The following is a 22,828-nucleotide window of genomic DNA, read 5'->3' as shown; positions in this document are numbered from 1 at the left end:
CAAAGTTAAAGAGTTTTCTCCTCCTCCCACTTTCTTTTTCTATCTCTCTTATTCTTTCAACCACTTTATCTCTTTTATATATCATTATCAATTACTAATTACGAATTTGATAATCAAAATGTATAATATGACATTCTTTAATTGCATTAAAATTTAAATTGAAATATTGAAATTGAAATTGAAATATACCTATATTATGTATCATATATTATATATTACTATCTAGTTTAATAATTAAATGTGTCACATGACACTCTCTTATTAAAATTGAGAGAAAATATTTTCCTCCAAAATTAATAAACTCCCTTCCTAAAGTCTTTCATCTATCTCTCTATTTTTCTATTTCTCTCTACCATTTTCACTCTATATATAATTTATATTTTATATTAGTAATTTGACAAATAAAAATATGTCATCTGATATTTTTTTATTACAATTAAAATAAATTTTTCTTCCAAAATTAACAAACTCTCACTATCATTATTCATCTTTATCTTTTTCTTTCTTTTCTTTCATTCTCTATTTTTTCCACCTTTCTGTTCTACAGAAAACAAAATTAACAAAATAATATAATTTAAATAAAAATTATTATTATTATTATTATTATTATTATTATTATTATTATTATTATTATTATTATTATTATTATTATTATTATTATTATTATTGTTATTGTTATTGTTATTGTTATTGTTATATACATAATTTTTTAGTTTTTTATTTAGTTTTAAATTTTCACCTTTCTAATTTATATTTTCAATGTCTGTTCCTTCAAATATTTATTACACCTAATTTGGAGAGAATACTAATGTTATAATTAGAAGTTATAATTAAGATTCAATTGTTTAAAAAAAATAATTTTGAGTGAATTTTATAATTATCAATATATTTTTTTATGATAATATCTAATTATATTTTTACATACATAGAGAGAAAAAATATTATTTTTAAATAGCAAGTATAAAAATTAATTATTTTTATTTGTGTAACAGACTTAACACCTAATTAAATGTAAAAGTATACACGTTAAATTATTTTAAATTTTAGATAATGAATGTTAAAATTAATTACTAATAAAAATTAATTTTTTATATAAAAATAATAACTAAAAATCTTATTATTTAATTTTTTATTTACAGAAACTTTGGTCTTTTTAGTTGGAGACTTTTGTCAACCTACGATTTTTTTTGTAAAAGTAGTTTGATTCTATAAATCTTTTATATCATGTATAATCTATACTGTCAGGATAAAATAGACCATAATTTTAAAAAATTTATATTCCTGTAATATTATTATGGATAAAAATACTAGTTATATATTATATATGTACAAAAATCCATGATACTATATATGTAAAAAATTGATAATATCATATATTATATATTATAGAATTATTAAGAATATATAATATATATAAACATATTTATCAACTTAATTGTATCTTAGATCTTTGCTTTTTTATATTTAAAAAAAGTATATTGTGTATTTTTTATTTTAATATATATTTAATTTAAATTAGATATGTTATATTAGTATCTTAAAAAAATATATAATGTATGATAAAAAGACAAATTGGATGCTAATTAAATTCAACCCAAATTATATATAAAGAGATTTGTTTTGCTCTGGGTGTCAGGGAGGTTAATTGTATTTCGAGAAGAGGTTCATTGCATGGACGCATGTGTTTCGGAAGATAAAGCCATTCGATATTACTGCAATATAATGCATTAACATTGTTTGTTAGAGATATTGTGCTTGTTTCATTGAATGTGTTTCTATAACACATTAACCGGTCCAAAAAAGTAAATTAAGTGATCTTTCCAGTTAAATATATTGGACCTAATATTTTTTAAGGTGAGTATTTCAATAAAGATTTTATAATTATTTTTATATGAAATTTTTTTTTATCTTTAGATAATAAATTATAAAATTAAATTTTAATATATTATAAAAATATTATTTTTATTTAAAATATGACCAAATAAATAAATTACACTTTTATAAAAGATATTTTTGATATTTTCATTTGAATAGCTCCCATTTTTTAAAGCCTAATCTTTATTATTTGAGGTGCAAAGATAGAAATAAAATGTAATACTCTACTCTTTCAGCAGCCAGTAGTATTTACTCTCTCTGCTGGTCTTTTTCAGTGGCATCTTCTCTCTCTCTCTCTCTCTCTCTCTCGCTATCTTTTGTTTTTTCTTTGATGACTTAACTATGAGTATGTGTGAAGTTTCGATAAGTAGAGGAACAACCGAACAAGACTCATACTCTACATGCCGTCGCCGCAACTTCCATCTCCAAAAGAGTCGTCGCGCCGTCTCTTGTTCTCTCATTTTTATCTATGCCTTTGGTTTTCTTTCATTTTTTAGGATGATATTCTGTCGTTTCTCTTTCATTTTTAATTTGTGTTTTTCTAAAAAAACTCCTAAAATGACGTTGTATAAGGTGAAGATTTTTTTTTGGGAAAACCAACCGAGTTTCAATTCGTTCGACCAACAGGTTCAGCAGTTTGATGTCGGTTTTTCTCTTGGCGGTTTTGTATTGTAAATAAAATTGCCAAAGTTAGCAGTTTCCAATAGAATCAATTCGATTTTCAGAAGCTTGTTTATTAGTGATGAATTTGTGGCTACAAAAATAGTTAGGCAGAACCACATGTTAATAATAAGTAGTTAATCAAGTGAAAAACTTTCTGATACATTATTGTTTTATCACATTCACATGTAACAACAAAACTGTACATTCACTCATATAAAAAAAAAAAAAAACTGTACATTCAGTCATTTACACGTTAGTCCCAGATATTCAAAAGAATTGTTTAAAATACTTAATTAAAACCTTTTTGTGCAGGCAAATTGGAAAATGAAACAAGAACTACCCATTAATTATTGCTAGTAAGAAACTAGTAGCTTCGGGAATTAAGTTATAGCCCAATAATATAAATGAGAGAGAAGAAAAAGCGTTACATGATTCACCAAATTTTAATCAAATCCTTGTATAAGGGAAGAGAAGAAGCCAGTAATTAAGATATTTAATAGCCTCAATCAAAAGTTTCCCATTTTGTTGTTACAACAACTGAGTCCCAATGTTTTAGTTGTTGCTCCTCCGCTGCTTTAATTTTTTGAGGCACGTTTTTTTGCCTTTTCATCTTCAATGTATCAAGAGTCTCAATATGCTTCTGAACTCTCCTAACCTTCACATATACATATATATATCTATTCAGTGGCGGAGCTTAGTTCAGACAAGGGGGGGCCATGGCCCCCCCAAACTTTTTATAAAAAATTTAGTAGTACTTTTTCAGAAGATAAAAAATAGTTCAATTGACTTAAATACTTTACTATGACTTAAAGTATCTAATAAATTCAATAAACAACACTCTCTCTATCTTTAAGTTCAAATATAAAAAATAGATATTTTTATTTATTTAATTTAATATTATTTTATATTTTACTATTTATTTAATTTAATTTTTTATATAATAAAAAATAATAGAATATTCAATAAGTATTAATATTATTGTATTTGTATAAATTGATAAAAAAAATTCAATAAATATTATAAATTTTAATATTTGTCCTTCTAACTTCTTCTTTACATATTTTACAAATTTTTATATAAAATAATAATGAAAAATCAAAGAATTGATACATTTTTTAAGAGAAAGACTAATATTTAAGAAGGAGAACATATAACTTTTACAATATCAACACCTGTAGATAGTTCTTCTACCTTAATGAATCACAAAGAAAGTGAGATATAACTTTCAAAAGTTCAAAAAATTACATCTGATGACTTTAACTGACGCATGAGCAAGTAGAGTTAGTAGGTTAATTATATTAGTTAATTGTAATAAGGGAATATAAGTCCCATATTGTTTAGGATAGTGAACTTTGTGTTATATTTTAGTCCCACATCGTCCGAGTCATGAAGGCTTTTCCTTCCCCTACTAGTATAAATAACTCATGTACCTTTTATTTATGAAATTGAGTTGAAGTTGATTTTGGAATATGAAATAAGCTGTGTGTTTATTTTTCTCTAGACTCTTTGAGAGTAAGAGGTGCATCCTTGGCTTGGCCGACCAATGTGAGTTTATGGCTATTTTCACCATAATAAGGTTACTAACCTCGCCAAAATTGGTGAATCTAAACTATGTCACCATAGTGGGGTTGTTAACCTCGCTAAGATTGGTATTCCAAGCGACGTTAACCTCGCCAAGATTGGTATCCCAAGCAACGTCCCGGCGTCAGTTTGGTATCAGAGCAAGGTCGGTCCTTGTGGCCTTCACCTTGCTTTAGTGGAATTTTATTTGATTTGTGGGTGTAGGTTTTTGGCATGGATTCGCCAATGAAATCTTTTTGGTGTAGATAGTAGAGTTAGTAGGTTAATTATATTAGTTAATTGTAATAAGGGAATACAAGTCCCATATTGTTTAAGATAGTGAATTTTGTGTTATGAATTAGTCCCACATCGTCCAAGTTATGAAGGCTTTTCCTTCTCCCACTAGTATAAATAACTCATGTACCTTTTATTTATGAAATAGAGTTGAAGTTGATTTTTGAATATGAAATAAGCTGTGTGCTTATTTTCCTCTAGGCTCTTTGAGAGTAAGAGGTGCATCCTTGGCTTGGCCAACTAAGATGGGTTTATGGCTATTTTCACCATAGTGGGGTTGCTAACCTCGCCAAGATTGGTGAATCTAAACTATGTCACCATAGTGGGGTTGTTAACCTCGCCAAGATTGGTGATCCAAGCGACGTCCTGGCGTCATTAACCTTAACTTTTTGGAACGAGATCTTGAAAAACGGCTTTAAATTTGGCAATATCACCCAAACCAGAGAGATGAGATTAGACGAGCTTATCTTAAATGGGGTTCATATTAAAAATATTTTGACAATTATTTTCTATCTGGCCCCCCCAAAATTTTGTTTCAAGTTTCGCCACTGTATCTATTTTAATTTTCGAAATGCTCAACGTAACTAACGAACATACATAAGATGACATAATAAATAATTAGTATATATCAATTCATGGATTAATATTGCATTTACGAAAATCTATCTTAATTAGTAATCACCTGCTCACTTTTTTGTAATTTCAGGTCCCCCTCAGCGAAAATTTCATTCAATGTAATCAACATTCTCATCAGATTTTCTGTCAAACTCTCTATATCCAACTCTGCTATAACCCCGCCTGTAGAAGCACCAGCTTCCAAAGCTGAAACCTACTTAATTTTATTACATTAAGTCATTCATTCCAATGAAAAAAAGAAAGAAAAAAAAAAGGTAAAACCCCATTTTAACTCTCCAAAATTCAAAGATTATTTGCTAACTATTTATTTTTATTGTGTTTGAAAGTTTAAAATATTATTTAGTAATTGAGCTATCAATTTAGTCCTCAAAATATTAGTTCGCTAATAAAAACTAACTTTTCATGTATAACAAAAAATGTTATGAATATTTGATGGAACAATATTATTTTTGAGAAGTGGAAATAAAAATATGCATATAAAGTTGTAAGATTAGATTAGATACCTTGTGAGCAAGTGGTTGAACCTGGTGATTAATTTCCTTCAAGGATTTTGAGGCTTTCTCCTTCTTTGCAATTCTTAAGGTCTCAAGCATCCTTCTTTCTCTGCTCTCAATTTTCTCAAAAAGCACCAACTTTGATCCATCTCTGACTCTTTCAACGTCCAAATATGATTTTGAATCTCTCTCTTTCTTCTTAAACATTAACTTTTGATCCTGAGCATGCAACCCTGTACGTTCTCTCAACATCTTCTTCAGTTCCCCTGCACCCCAAAATGAACCATGCATAACCCAAAACAACTCATTATCATCGTTATGAAATGAAACACATTATAATTGTTCCAAGACATGAAATATTAAGACAGACGATATAATAGAGAAATTAAAATATTATTTGTTTATCATTATATTATCTTATTCATCACCCAGAGAATAAATATTAATAGGTAAATGATTCAACAACATTGGATTAAATAAATTCTTATAGCATATTAGAATTGAGACTAGATGAGTCTAACTCCGTTCTAAAAATTATATTCTTGGCATATATATAATTTATAATACTCTAACAAAACATAGAATCTTGAGACATTAAAATATTAAAATTTGTCTCCAAACTAAGGATGCATTATTTGTATTTTTATTTTTTATTTTTTTATTTTTAATATTTTTATTTTTAAATTTTTGTGAAAGAAAAAAAAGAGTTAAAACAATAAAATTTTATTTTTTAATTTTTTCATTCACAAAATTTAAAAAAAAAAAAAAAACTCAAACCAAAATAAATTTATATTTTTATCTTTGTTTTCTCTTCCAAATAAGTTAAGTCTCCTAAACATAGGAAAGGAGGAGAACTTTAAAATTTACATTTACCAAAACTTGCATGCGAACTAATACAAAATTCGTGATACGAATTTGTCTTGAAACGTATTTAGTTTGTATTTTTATTTTTTAATTTTATTTTTTGTGTTTTTTATTTTTGGAATTTTATAAAAAAAATAAGAGATATAAAATTTTTTTTTTCACAAAATTTTGAAAATAAAAAATATTAAAAATAAAAATAAGAACATATAGCAAAAGTATTTTAAGATTTTATATTTTCATCTTTGTTTCTTCTCCAAATAAGTTAAGTCTCCTAAACATAGGAAAAGAGAATAACTTTTGAAATCTGCATTTACCAAAACTTGCATGCGAACTAATAGGAAGTTCGTGATATGCAGATCCATATTTCACTTTAACCATGATGGTGGACAATGCAGCCGAATCGGAGTTTCGATCCGAGTTTGAATCACGCTTCTGAACAAGCATTCCACCTGGCCTTAATTCACATTCATGACCGGATTTCTTACCCTTAGAAAACATGTTGTTGCTGCTCATCGTTGTTGTTTCTTTATTGTGTGACATATCTTTGATGGAAAGAATATATTGTTAGAATTTCAAGCCTAATTTGAATCTCTCCAATAAACAAGTATCTAATTAGGTACTACCATTCCCTTATGTAAGAGAACAACAAGAAATTAAGAAAGAACAACCTTAGCAAACCAAAAAGCCTCTTACACATAACATGAAGTTTGTAATTGATGAAAGGAAAGTTGAGTGAAATTAAAGTAAATCTATAGAACCTTGTATTGAAGGTTTAGTAGTAGTCGGTAGGTGGAAGATATATAAGAAAGAAAAACGACGCAGAAATACAAGAATAATAAGGGAAAAGAATAGTAGAGAAAACAAATGGGCACCACTCAAAAGTATCAGAATTAAAAGAGAAGAATCTAAAAGGATATGAACAAGTGAAAATAAAAAAGGAAGTAAAGAAGAGAGATATAGTTGGTTGTCTATTATAGTGAAGGTTTCACTCTAGGAAGTAAGAGTGTACATGTGTCGGATTTGTCTTAATCTAGATTTAACCTTAAATATATATTAGGTCTGTTTTTTTAACTTTTAATTCGATCCTAAACTCGATAAAATCTAAATATTTTTGGACCACAATTATATCGGTTTCAAATTGAGTGAAAATTAGACTTTTAAAGATTTAACAATAATTTATATATAAAGCAACTTATTTATAAAAAAAATTTATTTATATTTATTTATAAAAAAAAAATTTGTTACCAAAAAGTTGATCCATATTTGAATTTAAATTTGTTTATAAATTCTAATTTGATGCTTCTTTGACTTATTTTCTAATTCAACAAATGTAATTAAAAATAAAACAATAAACTTATAATTAGTATAACATAATATTGGAATTAATTTAAAACATATATACCTTTCTTAGGCTGTGTTTGTTTACATGAATGGAACACTAAGACAGGAACATAAAATCGTATTTGACAGATAAAATATAGACAGAAATATTGTGTCCATCTTGACAGAAAGGACACAAAAATACTAATAAGGGACACAATTTATTTTTATTTTTTTTTATTATTTTTGTTAATTTTTTATAATTATATTTTTTTACTATTATATTTTTCTTCTCAAATTTTTTTGATGGAAAAAAATGAAAATAAATTAAATTTTTATAATTTGTTCTAGTTTATCACCAAATATAATATAAGAATATAAAATTTTGTGTCTCTATTCTTTGTGTCTTGTTTTTGGTGTTTTATCTTATCATGTTTTCAAAAACAAACAAAATTTTAGGGTGCACAAGAATTGGGTGAAGACAGATTCGTCTTGACCCAATCCTAAATAATGACCGAATTTATTTTTAAGACTCGAATCCAATTCTAAACCCAACAAAATCACACTAAATTAGTTCTTAAAATGTTTATATTTGGGCCGAATCTTCGGGGTGGGTATGTACACCCCCTACTGAAAAGTGGGATTTGGTCAAAATTTAATGTATTGTATGGTTTTTTTGACATAAGAATTGAGGAAGAAGGACAATTTAATGAGGAGATAAAGGGCACAATAAATTTTGCTGTTTTTGCTCTTCTTTTTCTTCTGTTTCACCTTTAGTAGATGAATGCATACATGTAGTTAAATGTCGGTGAGAATATGAGAACACTAGAGGGGGAGAAAGAATGAAGAACACTGAACAGTGGTTGGAGTTTGAAACTAGTGTTATTCTTAATATTTAAAGTTGTTATTCTAATTTTGAATTATAACAGATTTTACAGACTCACAACTTTTTTCCTCAACTCGAACTATCTTTTAAAAAAAAATTGAATTCTAAAGGTAACTTTATTAAGGAAAAATGGCACAGACAAAAGTGAATGCAGAAAAAGGTGGAGCCAGTTGTCACTTGTCTGTTTCCTTTGAGATTTCAGGTGGAATAGGAAGTCATTTTATTAGCCGAAAGAAATTAAAAATCATATTCTGTGAGTAATGTTCAGTGAATATTATGTGTGGGATACATCAGTTCTCATTTTAATAGCCGCATTGGTTGCTACAATTTTACAGCCATTCTAGGATGGCAATGATTCCTTACTTAGGTTTGTGGTTGATTTATTTTCATCTTGTTCTAATTAAATTTCATGCCTACTCAGTCTAATCTAATGTAGTATATGCATGCGTTGAACTAGATGCACCATAAAGTGATGATGAGTAGAGTATTATTTCTACGAGAAATTGTTAATTTATTGAATTTAATTTAATGAAACTGTTATTTAAATAATATTTTTTTAAAATGCAAAATAAATTACATCAAGGACAGCAGAATAAAAGTATTTAGAATTGACAGCTTAAATAAATAAAATAGATATTATGACTATTGATTTTACTTTCTTATAAAATTGGATATCTATGATTAGGGTTTTCAATTTTTTTTATTGTAAATTTAAATTGATTAAGTTTTCTAGTTTAATTTTTAAATTTTGTTAAAATTAAAAAATTCTCTTAAACTCATAATATATTAATCTCTTAGTTATAATTTATGTGAAAAAAATAATTATTATTGACTTTCATAAATTGTGTTTGTCTTTCTCAAGTTTTTGCTCAATTCATGACATTTATAATTAGTAATTTAATTTACAACTTCTTTTACAGGTGCATTAAAAATAAATATATCATTTAAATAATGATAATCAAACATCTAAAAAAATTAACATTGATTATAAACATATGTTATTCAAACAAATATCATTAAATGATATTAATCTATAATTATCTAAGCTGTATTTGGTTAGTGTACATCCACAAATATAAACATAGACACGTATACTTGAAACATGAACATAAAATACTACTTGTATTTATATATTATGTTTGATAAATTAAATTGACAGGACACATAAAAATTCAAAAATTTTTATTATTCCTTTATTAAAGCAAAACCTATTATTCTCTTCTTTATTTTTTAACATCCCCTCTTACCAATTTTTTCTGAAGATTTTCAAGTGAGTTGAGAGGGGAGAGAGTCTGAACGAAAGAACTATTTTTAGTGCTTAATAAAACAGATTGTACAATACAATAAAATTAGGAAATTATTTTCATTTGTCTTATCTCGCAGAAAACTGAGCAGAACGAAAATGAAAGTTGTAGAATTTAGAAAAGAAGAAGAGTAATATCACGATATATGAACGGTTTTGATGTGTAATTCGTTTGGTCAAATCATTACCGATGGATTTCCGTTTCTGATGGTAAATTCACCGGTAATATTTGGAGGAAAAACGGGAAAAATAGGTACGAAATTTAGCGTGGACTTTATCGTCAGAACAATCCGCCAGTAAATCCATTTTAGTTAAACGCTGTATTTTGGTGACCCACAATAAGTTACTGTCGGATTTATCCGCCAATAAATCCGACGGTGACGAGCCCCGAAATTCACAGCGAGAACCCTTTCCCCTTACATTTCAAAATTTTCTCTCTCTCTCTCTCTCTCTCTCTCTCTCTCTCTCTCTCTCCTCTCTTCTCCCTTTCTCTCTCTAACCGCCTTCTCTCCCTGCCGCTCTATCAGCCCTGCCATCGCCAACCCCTCCTGTCGCCACCTCCTCTCCCCCTCATTGAAACCAACATGTTCCTCCTCTCTCCTCCGTCAGCCGTGACTCCCTCTTTCTCTCTATTTGTTTTCAGCCGTCGCCGTCCAGTACCAGCACGACTCCCACTTTCTCTTTGTTCTTCTTTCTCTGTTTGTCCCTCAGGTTCCATGGTCCCTTTTTTTTCTTATTTACGTTAATTTAGGATTTAGTTATATGTTAATTTAGAATTTAGAGTTTGATTATTATATGCTAATTTAGGGTTTAGGGTTAAGTTAATTTAGGATTTAGAATAAAGTTAATTTAGGATTTAGAAATTAGTTATATGTTAATTTAGGATTTACGTTTTGATTATTATATGCTAATTTAGAGTTAAAGTTAATTTAGGATTTAGGATATGATGAAGTTAATTTAGGAATTAGAAATTAGTTATATGTTAATTTAGGATTTAGGAAGAAGTGCAAGATGCTTGAATTTTGAAGTAAGAAATGTACCAAGAAAATGTTACAAGCCTTAAGTTGATATAATATAGTTAGTTATATATGCAGTGTTTAATAGTAGCAATAGTTAACTCTAAAGCTTGAAAAATTTGTAAGTTGAGTCTCTTTTTGCTTTTTATTTAATCTCAAAAACTAATTAACCTTGCTAACTAGATAGTTTTATTTAGGTAGGCTTATGTAAATATGTTGTTATATGTATAGTATAATGATGTCTATTATTTACTCTTAGAAGTATAAGCTTATTTCTTAAAGGTTAACTAGTTTGAAAATATTTATATTTTGACCTAATTTTTCAATCAGATTTTTATTATTTAAAATTTTTCAATTGAATAAATTGTTGTGTTTGACATTGTAATATTATATGTACAATATTATATACATAGTATGAATTCAAGTATGAAAATAGGTTAGTATATTCTACTAGAAATGTTGTGAATTTAATTGTGTTTTGACTGATGTTATGGAATGAAGTTAGTTGAATTTGTGAAAACCGTGAAGGTGGATATATGTCTAATTTTAAGGGAGGTTATGTCAATTCTTTTTTGAAATAATCTAAATGTTGAATGATTTATATAGTATATATGTTGATTAGTGTTAATAATATATTCTCTTTGCAGACATGATAACAGGTAGTAGAGGTAGATCAAGTAGGTCTCGTGGTCATGGCAGAGGGAGGGTTTCCATCGAATCTCCAACGTCTGCTCAGTCATCGCCCTCTACCCCGACTACCCTGTCAACCCCTGTGACGTCACAGGAGGATCCAACGGACCAGCAGTTCATCATGGTCCTAAACCTAAACTACATGCCTCTTGCTGCTACGCCCCCTATAGATCTAGCAACAGAGCCCGCAGTGGATGATTCCTCTAATGCGTCCTAGTAGGATGGCCCTCCACCATTGCCCATCATCCAGCTAAGGATTTGGCCTGATAGCATGCAGGCATGAGTACCTATTATTTTAATGTTTTTTATCAGCAATCTAATTTAAATTTGTTAATATTTACGTGTTTGCATGTGTTTGTTAATCTTAAGTTTTTTCATTAATAGATTTACACCAATCAAAAATGCATATACACAAGAGATCTTCGAGGTGATTAAGTCTATTTACGACAACCCATAGCCGAGCTACACAAAGATCCCAGTTGAGACCAAAGAGCGATGATTTTAGAAGAATCGCCGCTTCGGATTTGGGTCATTCTTCACCAGTGGCCTCCATTCCTCCATATTGGCAACTTCTTCTGCCTTTGCATCTGCCACCAGCCCTGCCAATCCCCAAAAAGTTGTCGACTTGAGAGAGGAGGTGTAGAAGATGACATAAGAGCTTCACCAACAAGCGGAGTAGTCTGAGCAGAGGTACAATGACCGTCTTGCACGCATAGGAGGAGCCGTTGCCAAATGCTCGGACCTAATGGAAAAGCTGGAGTAGCTAGATCGTTTACGAGAGCAGATAGAGGTATACAACGAGCATATGCGCTCTGGAGGCAACGACGCTGCTAGCTAGTAGGGCACCGACATCAGTACCTACTCTGCCACCTCAGCATGGAGAAGACGACGATGATGATGACGATGACAATTAACGGGATTTGTAGGGTTTAGGGATTTATTTTTTTTTTATGTCTACTTCATTGTATTCTACTTCTATAATATTTTATTATATTCAGACTATTTATTTTTAATAAAATAATTTGTTAATTTTTGGTAATTTTGAATTTCTGTCCTATTTTTGTTAACAAAAATTTTAATTTGACTACTAATTGTGGCTTAACTGTGCCAAAAAAAAAGCTACCGTAGGATTTATTGGCGGACAAATCCGACGGTAACTTGGCGCTAAAACACGTGGTATGGCGCCAAAGTTACCATTGGAATAATCCGACGGTAATCAGCAATTCAGTCTCAACAAATTCATCGAAAAAATTGACGAAAAATCTGCCGGTAAATAGTTTCTGACACCGTTTATACTATCAACTCCAGGAAGATGGTAAATCTGATGGTAAAGTAATTATCGGTGGATTTATTTGATGAATTTGATAGTAAATCTGACGGTACTCAGTGTATTTCTTGTAGTGTAAAGAAAAATAAGAACATACTCAAAATAACAAGGAATAGAAGGCGCGCACACACACACACATTGTGTAAATAAGATCGACTATGCTCGAATGGTTGCTTCTTCCTTGGATGAAATCTTCTTTTATAGAGCTTGATTGCTTTCTTCAATGCTAGAATCATTTCTAATTTGGTCAAGCTAGCCCTTTGCACATTCAATGATTATAGCCGTTGGCATTGAAATTGAATCATTTCCTTGTTTAGCTTGATTATGTGCAGCATCTTTTCTCTTGCATAAAGATCAGATTCTTGCTTGATTTTATTCAATCATGTGTTGTCTTTGCTTGAATCATAAATTTTTTAATTGTGATCTTTGATTGTCAATCTATAAATACCTACAATACTCATAAAGGAAATAAGTATAATAGAAAATTATTAATTATGTTTGTCATCATAAAATACCAAATCAAATCTTGACTCAATAATCTCTCCTTGATAACAAACATGATTAAACTTAAATTAAGGAGAGAGTGAGTTAATGACTTTCTTGAATTTCAGTAAGCTCCTCCTGTTTATGAGCATCCATCAATTAAGAGTAAGAACACAAAGTTGTGGTACTTGAGCATATACTAAAATAACATTCATATAACATAGAAATATTAGACATAACATGGTGCATATGATTATAGGGTATCAGAGCAAATGGAATTAATTTAGCACCTAGAAACTAGTACCAGAGTGCTTGAAAATATATATCAGATAAAAAACAAGAGAGATACCACAAACTAAAAAGATAAACCAATTAGTTTATGAGGTCATAAAATGCATAAACCAAATACATAAACCAAATAATAGTTTAATCTTTACTCTTTTTTTCCCTTTTATCATTAATGAGGGAGATTAAAAGTACCTACAGCAAGGAAAAAGTCTTAGTAGTTTATAATAAGAGCATTCATAAGTAGTTACAGTCATCCAGAATAAAGTGCAGAAACACAAAATAGAAGATAAATATTAGCATTGTCTCGTAAAACGTCAGCAACAACAGCACAAAAATATCCTATAGGCATCAAAATAGGATCCCCTAACTGAACCTTGCGTTTCTTCCTCTTTTTTCCTTCCAAAAGTAGGAAAAGTCATTGAACTCCTTAAAATATTGCTCAACGATGCCCATTCATTGCTTGAATTTCCTAATCTTCAATTCAAGGTTAGCTTCATCTCTCCTTTGCATCTTAATGCGTATTAACATAAGATCAGTTAGGTTAGAGACTTCATGGATCACATCTTTAATAATGCCTGAAAGGATGTTAATCTTGTTTCTTTTAGATTTCTTTTTCGGATCAGAGGATGAGTCCGACATCCGAAAGTCTTTAGGAACTTCAGTGGGTTGTCCTCCAAATTTTTTTTCACTACACCACCTCCTTTCAAGAATGAGTTATGCACTTCCACTTTTTTAGTAGTAAGATCAACATTACGAAATGCAAAAATCTTCGTAAGAAAGAGTGTATATAGTAAGACATCATTTCTTTCAATCTTGACACACTCATGTATGTGTCTCATCATAAGGTATACAAAAGATATCGAAATCCCTTGAATGGGAGTATACAAAACTATGTTAACCTCTGGAAGGAGCCACTTTGAGGAAGAATAAAATGAGTGATAATGCGATGAAATTATGCATTGATTGGGCCAAGAGCTTTGTGAGTAAGAGTGAGGCCGGTGCGAAGAGAAACTTGGGTACAGATAATGCAAAGGACAATATTTAGGCTAACAATTAAATCAGAGTCCTATTTTCCAGAAGTGAAGACATTGATTCCAATGTCATGATATCCCAAGGCTTTTCCAAGTCAGTTTTTGTCTAAAATAATAACTTTGCTTTTTCACATAAGAAATAACGCATCTTGGTATGTCATATTTGCATAAAATTGCCAAATCAAATCAGGGTACACTTTGCCTCGTATATCAAACAAAGGTCCTCATCCTTGGCGCTCAAACATATGAACAAAATTCAATCCCTTTCTAGCCAAGGTTTTGAGAAAAACCAACTTGAGGGTAACAATGGGCCTATCAGCGATTTCATTTTGAAGGAAATGCCAGTTATTCAAGTTGAAAAACCTATTGGAATCAAAGTTCATTTTAGGAAACTTAGCAAACTTAGATTTATAGGCAATGGGGTCATGCAAAACTGGCTCAATAATGGGATGAAGAGAGAAATGAGAATCCATACCATGGGATTTAGGAGGAGCTGAAGAAGCTTCACGGGTTTCTTTTTCCTTAACGAGTGGTCTTTCCCTAGTGACGGGCTAGGGCGCGAAGAACTGGGTTCAGGGGTGGCAATAGCGGAATGACATGTTGACACGCCATTGAAGTAGGAGGAGGTTGAAAATTGTGTTGAGGTGGTGATGAAAGAGAAGTGTCGATAAAAATGGTGGTATTGGTAGGCTAAGAGTTTTGAGGGTGAGAATGAAAGTAATATCCTCTTCTTCAAGTGATTATTTTTCTTCTAGGCTTTGTGTCACAACACTAAGGGGTTATAAAGAACATGTGAGAGAGATATGCAGAGAGTGGTGATCAATGCTGAGTAAAGAGCAGTTATAAAAGTATTTGTGGGAGGCAAAGGTTTTTTTATAACTGATGCAATAATAAATTGAAAACCTTTTAAATATGGAAAGATTTTGAAAATAAATAATATGATGAATACAAAAAATAATTTGAATAAAATCAATTTTAATTCAGTAAGAAATAATTTTGAAATAAACGCAAAGATCACAAAATCATTCAAGAAAGAAATAAAGGTGATAGCTTGAAAATTTGAATTTGTTCATCATTTGCCCAGAATATCTCTTCTTGATCTGAGAGATAAAACTCAAAAAACCTCATTAGTTTAGTTAAAATAGATCAGAAGCACTTAAAATTTTCAAAGTAATTCTTAATTTATAAAATCTATATTCAGCTAAGGGTTTAATGAAAATATTAGCTAATTGATCATGTAATTTAGTAAGCTGAACGTCAATTCCTTTTTGAACATCTTCACGTATGGAGTGATATTTCACTTCAATATATTCAGTTTGAGAGTGTAAGACTGCATTCTTGGAAATGTTAATGGCACTTAGGTTATTGTACATAAGGGAAATTTTTTCAGCCTTAATCTTATAATTAATTAGTTGAGTTTTCAACCATACAACCTAGGAGCAACAGAGGGATACTGCAATATGTTCGGCCTCAGCTATTGAAATAGTAACAGTAACTTGCTTCTTACTATACCAAGCATTGAGGAATTTGCTTAGGAAGCAACATATCCCACTTGTGCTTCGTCTATGCACTCTATCCTTTATAAAATTAACATCACTAAAAGCAATAGCATTAAAAGAATCAATTTTATGATACCATAAACCATAGTTGGTTGTTCCATGGATATATCAGATGACTCTTTTTACTGCAACAAGGTAGGATTTCTTTGGTTGAGACTAAAATCTTGAACATAATCCTACACTTTGAATGATGTCTGGCCTTGATAAGGTTAAGTACATCGAAGACCCAATCATCCCTCTACACCGTGTCTCATCCACATCCTTGCTATGTTCGTCCTTCTCTATTTTTATGTTTGGATGCATAAGAGAGCCCATAGGCTTCGAATTTTTCATCCCAAACTTCTTGACCAGCTCCTTTTCATATTTTCCTTAGTGTATGAAGATGCCTTGAGGATCTTGTTTAATTTGCAGCTTAAGAAAAAATGTCAATTCTCCCATCATGCTCATATCAAATTCACTAGACATTACCTTGGCAAAATCTGCACTCAAAAACTCATTAGTTGAACCAAAAACAATGTCATCAACATATACTTGAACAATCATAAATTGATTATTAGAATTTTTAATAAATAGAATGTGTATGTAGTTCCTCTTTAAAAGTCATTTTTAAGAGAAACAAGCCAAGCCTTTCATACCAAGCTCACCAAGCTCTAAGAGCTTGCCTCGAACCATAAATGACTTTAGCATGTTTAAAAACATAGTGAGAAAAATCTTTATTTTCAAAATCGGGAGGTTGGGCCATATACACTTCTTTATCTATTAAACCATTAAGAAAAGTACATTTTACGTCCATTTGGTATAGCTTGAATCCTTGAAAGGTAGAATATGCGAGCAGCGGCCTTACTGCCTCTATACGAGCAACCGAAGTAAATGATTCATCAAAGTCTATCCATTCCTCTTGGTCATAACCTTGTGCAACAAGTCTTACTTTGTTTCTCACAATCTTGCCATCATCTCCCAGCTTGTTCTTGAAAATCCATTTGGTTCCAGTAACCTTCTTTCCCTTTGAATCAAGAACCAAAGTCCCCCATTGTTCTTTTCGAATTCTTTCAGCTCATCTTTCAAAATTTTGACCTAAGATGGATCCTCAAGAGCCTCTTCAATATTTTGAGGCTAAATTGTTAAAATGAGAGCAAAATTGTTTGACTCTTGTCTTCTTGCAGAGGATTTTGTTGTGATGCCTTGTGAAGGATCATCAATAATGAATTGATTAGGATAATTCTATATAATTCTCCATTCTCTGGGTTTGGAAGCATTTTGAGTAGGTTTAGGTGCTGGTTTTGAAGTTTCTGATTCTACAATCGTATTGTCTCCTACAGAATTAGGAGATAATTCTATTTGGTCTCTAGAATTTTTATTATCTGTAGCATCTATAGAATCTGGTTGCACTTTCTAAACTGCACCTTTTCCAGAGCTATTTGTAGTAATTATATCATCTGTAATGCCATCTATTAGAACAATAGAATTATCATTAGTATCACAAAATATGACATGTATGATTTTCTCAACAGTTTTGGAGTCTTTAAGATAAAATAGACTTTGCTAGTTGTGGAATAACCAATGAACATTCCTTCATAGCTCTTTAGATCAAACTTACCAAGATTTTATTTTATGTTCAAAATAAAATATTTGCATCTAAAGATATGAAAGTATTTCATATTTGGAAGGTTTCCTTCTATATAACCCATAGGGAGTTTTCTTTAAAATCTTATGAATAATGATTCAGTTTAAAATATAGCATGTAGTGTTAACTGCTTCAGCCTAAAAAAAAAACTTGGAATGTCACTTTTAGATAACATTGCTCTTACCATCTCTTAAAGGTTTCTATTCCTTCTTTATATTATGGCATTTTGTTGAAGCGTTCTTGGATATGAGAAGTTATATGGAATACCATTCTCATCACAAAAAGATTCAAAAAGATAGTTTTCAAATTCTTTTTTATGATCACTTTTTATAGAAATAATTTCTAAATCTTTTTTATTTTGAACCTTCTTACTGAATTTTTGAAAAATTTGAAAAGCATCACTCTTATGAGTAAGAAAAATCACCCAACTATATCTAGAATAGTCATCCACTATAACCATGCCATAAGTTTTACCTCTAAGGCATTGAGTTTTAGTAGAACTGATGCGTGGCAGAAGTTAGACCAATTAAGAGATTATAATATAATAGAACAGCGTTGCGAGTATAGCTCTTAACCAGCAAAAATCTGCCTCATCAATTTAGAAAGGTTGTCACAAAAAGTTTAGAATAAAAATATTGGGAGTATGAGTCCCAGGTCGTCTACCAACAAGTTGCTAGAAAGGGTGCTAAGTTATTAATCATAAGTTTTCCGAGAATTTTGAGAGTTGAATGACAGAAAATAAATAATTGTAAATTAAAAGAGAAATATATATTCTAATTAAAAAGCCTTGACTGGGGGAATGATTAATTGGAAGTTCTATCCGTGTTGGAATTTTCTCAAGTGTAGTATAAAGAAGTTGCTATTTTCACTTAGTTAACCCTTACTAAATAAAGAAAAGTCAAGTGATTGAGCTAACTCTTATTCGCAAATCCTAGTCCTCTCCCTTAGGAAGGTCTAGCGTTAGTAAATACAAAATTAGCCAACAACTTCCAATTTAACTAACCACTTGAGCATTCCAACTCAAGTGTCTCCTCCTAATCAACCCCCATGTCAAGTAGGGAATCTACTCTATTGACATGGATACCATCTTGGTTATTGGGAGTTTAGAATAGAAAAGAGACATGATAATTTAAATAAAATAGAGATTTAAATTAATTAAGAGTAAAAGTAATCCTTTGCATTAACAATCCATGAAAATAATCCAATTACCACTCTAAACAAGAATTAAGAATATGAAATAAATAAATAAAAGAGTAAGGAAACAAACTATAATAGTATCTTCAACGGAGGTGATGACTCTTCAATATCCAAAAGCAAAAGCATTAAACTAATAAACTATGAATGTAAAGAAAAACTAGAGGAAGAGTAATTCTCTCTCTAGATTCAGATCTAAAAACCTAAAACTATCCTAATGAGAATATGTGAATGTGTGTCTTGAGTCTCTGCATGTTCCTTGGCTTTATTCTGTGTTTCTGGGCGGAAAACTGGGTCAAAACTCGGCCCGAAATCGCCCTCAGCATTTGCTGTTAATTCTACATATCATGCAGGTCACGCGTACGCGTCGTCCACGCGTGCGCTTCTTTTGTGCAGACTTCAATCCATGCGTACGCGTCAGGCACGCGCACGCATCGCTGTAAATTTCTCCATTCCGCGCGCTCGTGTGAGCCATGCGTGCGCGTCAGTGCTCGCTGATCATCTCCTTAGTTTTTGTGTTCCTTCCATTTTTGCAAGCTTCCTCTCCATTCTCTAAGCCATTCCTACCCTATAAAGCCTGAAACACTTAACACACGGATCACGACATCGAATGGTATAAAGGATAATTAAAATATACTAATTAAAGATCTCTAGGAAGCAAGTTTTCAATCATAAAATAATACTAGGAAGGGATTATAAAATCATGCAAATCATATGAATAAGTGGGTAAAGACTTGATGAAACCACTCAATTAAATACAAGATGAACGATAAAATAGTGGTTTATCAACCTCCCCACACTTAAACATTAGCATGTCCTCATGCTTAGCTCAAGGAGATAAAATAAATGAGTAGGGAAAAGTAAGACTCATGCAATGCAATGCAACCTATGTACATGAATGCAACTATATGCTAAAATAATTTTGTCTACTCGGTTAAAAGTAAATAAGTTTTTCAAGACAAATATAAATCAAAGGGTTAAGTACTGAAATCGTCCCTAAGGTCTGGGGTGAAAATCAAAATCGTCCCCGACCTTTTTTGTTATTAAAATCATCCTCAACGTTACAAAACGTTATAAAATCGTCCCTTTTACCAATTTTATTTTTTTATTACCAAATTACCCTTCATTAAAAAATTATAAAAAAAAGAAAGGCTGAGGGAGAAAGAGAATCGAAGGAAGGGGGAAGGGGGAAGGGGGAAAGGGAGGAGGGGGCGAGAAAGTGAGGGGGGTAGGGGAGAAAGAGAATCCGGGAGAGAGGGGAGGGAGGGCCTCAAGCTCCGCCGCTATCCGCGAATTTGTTTTCTTCTTCTGTGAGGGGAGGGGGCAGGGGAGAGGGGAAAAGGGGAAGGGCGAGGGGGTAGGGGAGAAGGGAAAAGGGAGAAGGGAAAAGAAAGAGGGGAAGGGGAAGGGGGGAGGAGGGACGGCGCCGGCGAAGGGGGGAAAGGGGAAAGGACGTGGGGTGGGGGTGGGGGTGGGGGAAGGGGTGTGGGGGAGGAGGAGTGGGAAGGGGAAAGGAGGGAGGGGATCGCCGCCGTTGGAGGAGCCGCATCCTGTCGCCGCCGCCATCGCGCCAGTCAGGATCGTCGCCTTGCCACAGCCACCGTCCATTGCGCCGCACCATGCTACATTGCCATCAGGAATAGAGTGCGATCAAGGGAGGGAGACCGCCGCGGCTTCGTTGCCGTTCCTTGCCGCCTCGCCGCCTCCGCCTCCGCCATCTGCATCTGCTTTCTTGCTTTCTTGTTTTTTTGTTTTCTGTTTCTACTTTTTGGTTTGGTGTTGTTTTGTGTTGTTGCTATTGTTTGGGGTTCTTGGTATTGGTGTTGGTTGGTGGTGTTTGTGGTGTTTGTGGTGGTGGTGGTGGTGGTAGTGGTGGTGGTGGTGGTATTATGTTGTTGCTGTTGCTTGATGTTCTTGGTGTTGGTGGTGGTGGTAGTGGTGGTGGGGTGAGAAAAGTGAAGAGAAGAATGATGATGATGAGGGTATTTTGGTCCAAGAATTTGGGAAGGATGATTTTAGAGCATTTTTGAACGTTAAGGATGATTTTAATAATGAAAAAAGGTCGGGGACGAATTTGATTTTCACCCCTTACCTTACGGACGATTTCAGTACTTAACCCTAAATCAAATATCACTAATTAAAATTTATTCAGTAAAAACAAGTAAATTTGTAAGAAGACAGCTCATGAAAGCAGGGAACATAGAATCAAGTATTGAACCCTTACTGATGGTGTATATGCACTCTAGTCCCTCTAGTGTATATGGTAATCACTCTACTCTTCCCTAGTCATGCTTTCTAGATTTTGTTCTTCACCTAACCAATCAACAAGTATTTAATGTACTAATGCAAACATCATGAGGTCTTTTTAAGGTTGTAATGGGGCCAAGGTAAAGGTGAGGGTATATATATGGCTAAGTGAGCTATAAATTGAATCCTTGATTAACCTAAGCTCTTACCTCTACATACTCTATATTCTTCTTAAATCATGCCTAGCTACCCAAAATTTTTCACTTTTGTATTATATACTCATGCATCAACTTTTCCCTTAACTTTGTATCACACATGCATTGATTTTTCATTAAACTTAATATTGGAGTAATTTTGTCCCCTTATTCATTTATTTAATTACTTAATTACTTTAATATTTTTGGATTTTTTTTTGAAAAATGAAAATATACATAACATTATCAATGCGCCTGAATTTTTAATTTTCTGGTCTCACATGAGTAGGTACCCAAATTCCCAATTAATTCATCAATGTAAAAACATAACACATTCCCTTGTTAGCCCATGTTCCCATAGCTTTCCTACACTTTATTGACACACAATCTCTATCTTAAGCTAACCAAAGATTCAATTTAGGTAGTTAATTTGTTTTTCTGCTTAAGGCTAGTGATGTGGTAAAATATAGAACAAATGGGATTAAAAGCCTCAAAGTGGCTAACAAAGGTAAATGGAAGGGTAGGCTATTCGGGATAAGTGAGCTAATAAAATAATGGCCTCAATCATATGCATGCATATAACACATTAAACATTGGACATATAGGATGGAACAAAATATAGATTACAGTCATAGAGAAGCAAACACACAAGAATAAAATTTTTATGGTTAAATAGTGTAACCATGTAATTAAGCTCAAGTCTCACGAGTTGTGTGTTCTTTGCTATAATTCATGTTCCAAATACAATCTTCAAACAAGTTTATCATAAAAAATTCTAATTTAAATTAGTGAATTTTTTTCAAAATAAAGTCTTGAAAAGAAACATATTATTTTTCAACCAAATAGAACATGCATGCAATTACCTATTACTATACTATCTATCCTATCCTAATAAAAGAAAAATTACTAATTTATTGGTGTTAAAAAAGAGAAATTACCTCCGGAAGTCAGGTACTGACCGACCTCCCCACACTTAAAGCTTGGCACCGTCTTCGGTGCCATCAGTCAGGAACAAAGGGGGGCTGGTAGCAGCATCTCCACAATCGGGACCGTCATGGCTCGCTGTGCTGGTAAATGAAGTGGAGTCCGGGGTGTCTGGGTCTTCTTCAGGTGGGTGGTTACCAACAAGTAGCTCCTTGAGGTATGTAAATCAGTGCTTGTTACGGCGCTCTCTTCGCTTTCCTTGCCGGTCAAGCCGGTCCAATTTCTCAAGTATCTGATGGAGCAGTTGGTTTGTTAAAGGTTCTTGTGATGTGGTAGGAGAAGGGATATCTTCCGCT

At 31.9% G+C, this 22,828-nt stretch overlaps 1 protein-coding gene across 1 annotated transcript; it reads right to left on the bottom strand.

Annotated features, from left to right (window-relative positions):
• Nucleotides 1–2,858: 2,858 nt before the first annotated feature.
• Nucleotides 2,859–8,573, bottom strand: LOC107618172 (BAG family molecular chaperone regulator 1-like). The gene is made up of 5 exons (XM_021121742.2): nt 8,338–8,573; nt 6,701–7,376; nt 5,532–5,788; nt 5,075–5,221; nt 2,859–3,193 (listed from the first exon to the last, which is right to left on the bottom strand). Exons 2-5 carry the CDS (start codon nt 6,924–6,926, stop codon nt 3,041–3,043), a joined length of 783 nt encoding a protein of 260 aa, XP_020977401.1. The 5' UTR covers nt 6,927–7,376; nt 8,338–8,573; the 3' UTR covers nt 2,859–3,040.
• Between the last annotated feature and the right edge of the window lie 14,255 nt (nt 8,574–22,828).

The sequence above is a fragment of the Arachis ipaensis genome, chromosome B1 (assembly GCF_059453495.1).
Source record: "Arachis ipaensis isolate K30076 ecotype BB chromosome B1, ASM5945349v1, whole genome shotgun sequence".
In the NCBI taxonomy this organism is placed as follows: domain Eukaryota; kingdom Viridiplantae; phylum Streptophyta; class Magnoliopsida; order Fabales; family Fabaceae; genus Arachis; species Arachis ipaensis.
This window is presented reverse-complemented; position numbering and strand designations above follow the sequence as displayed.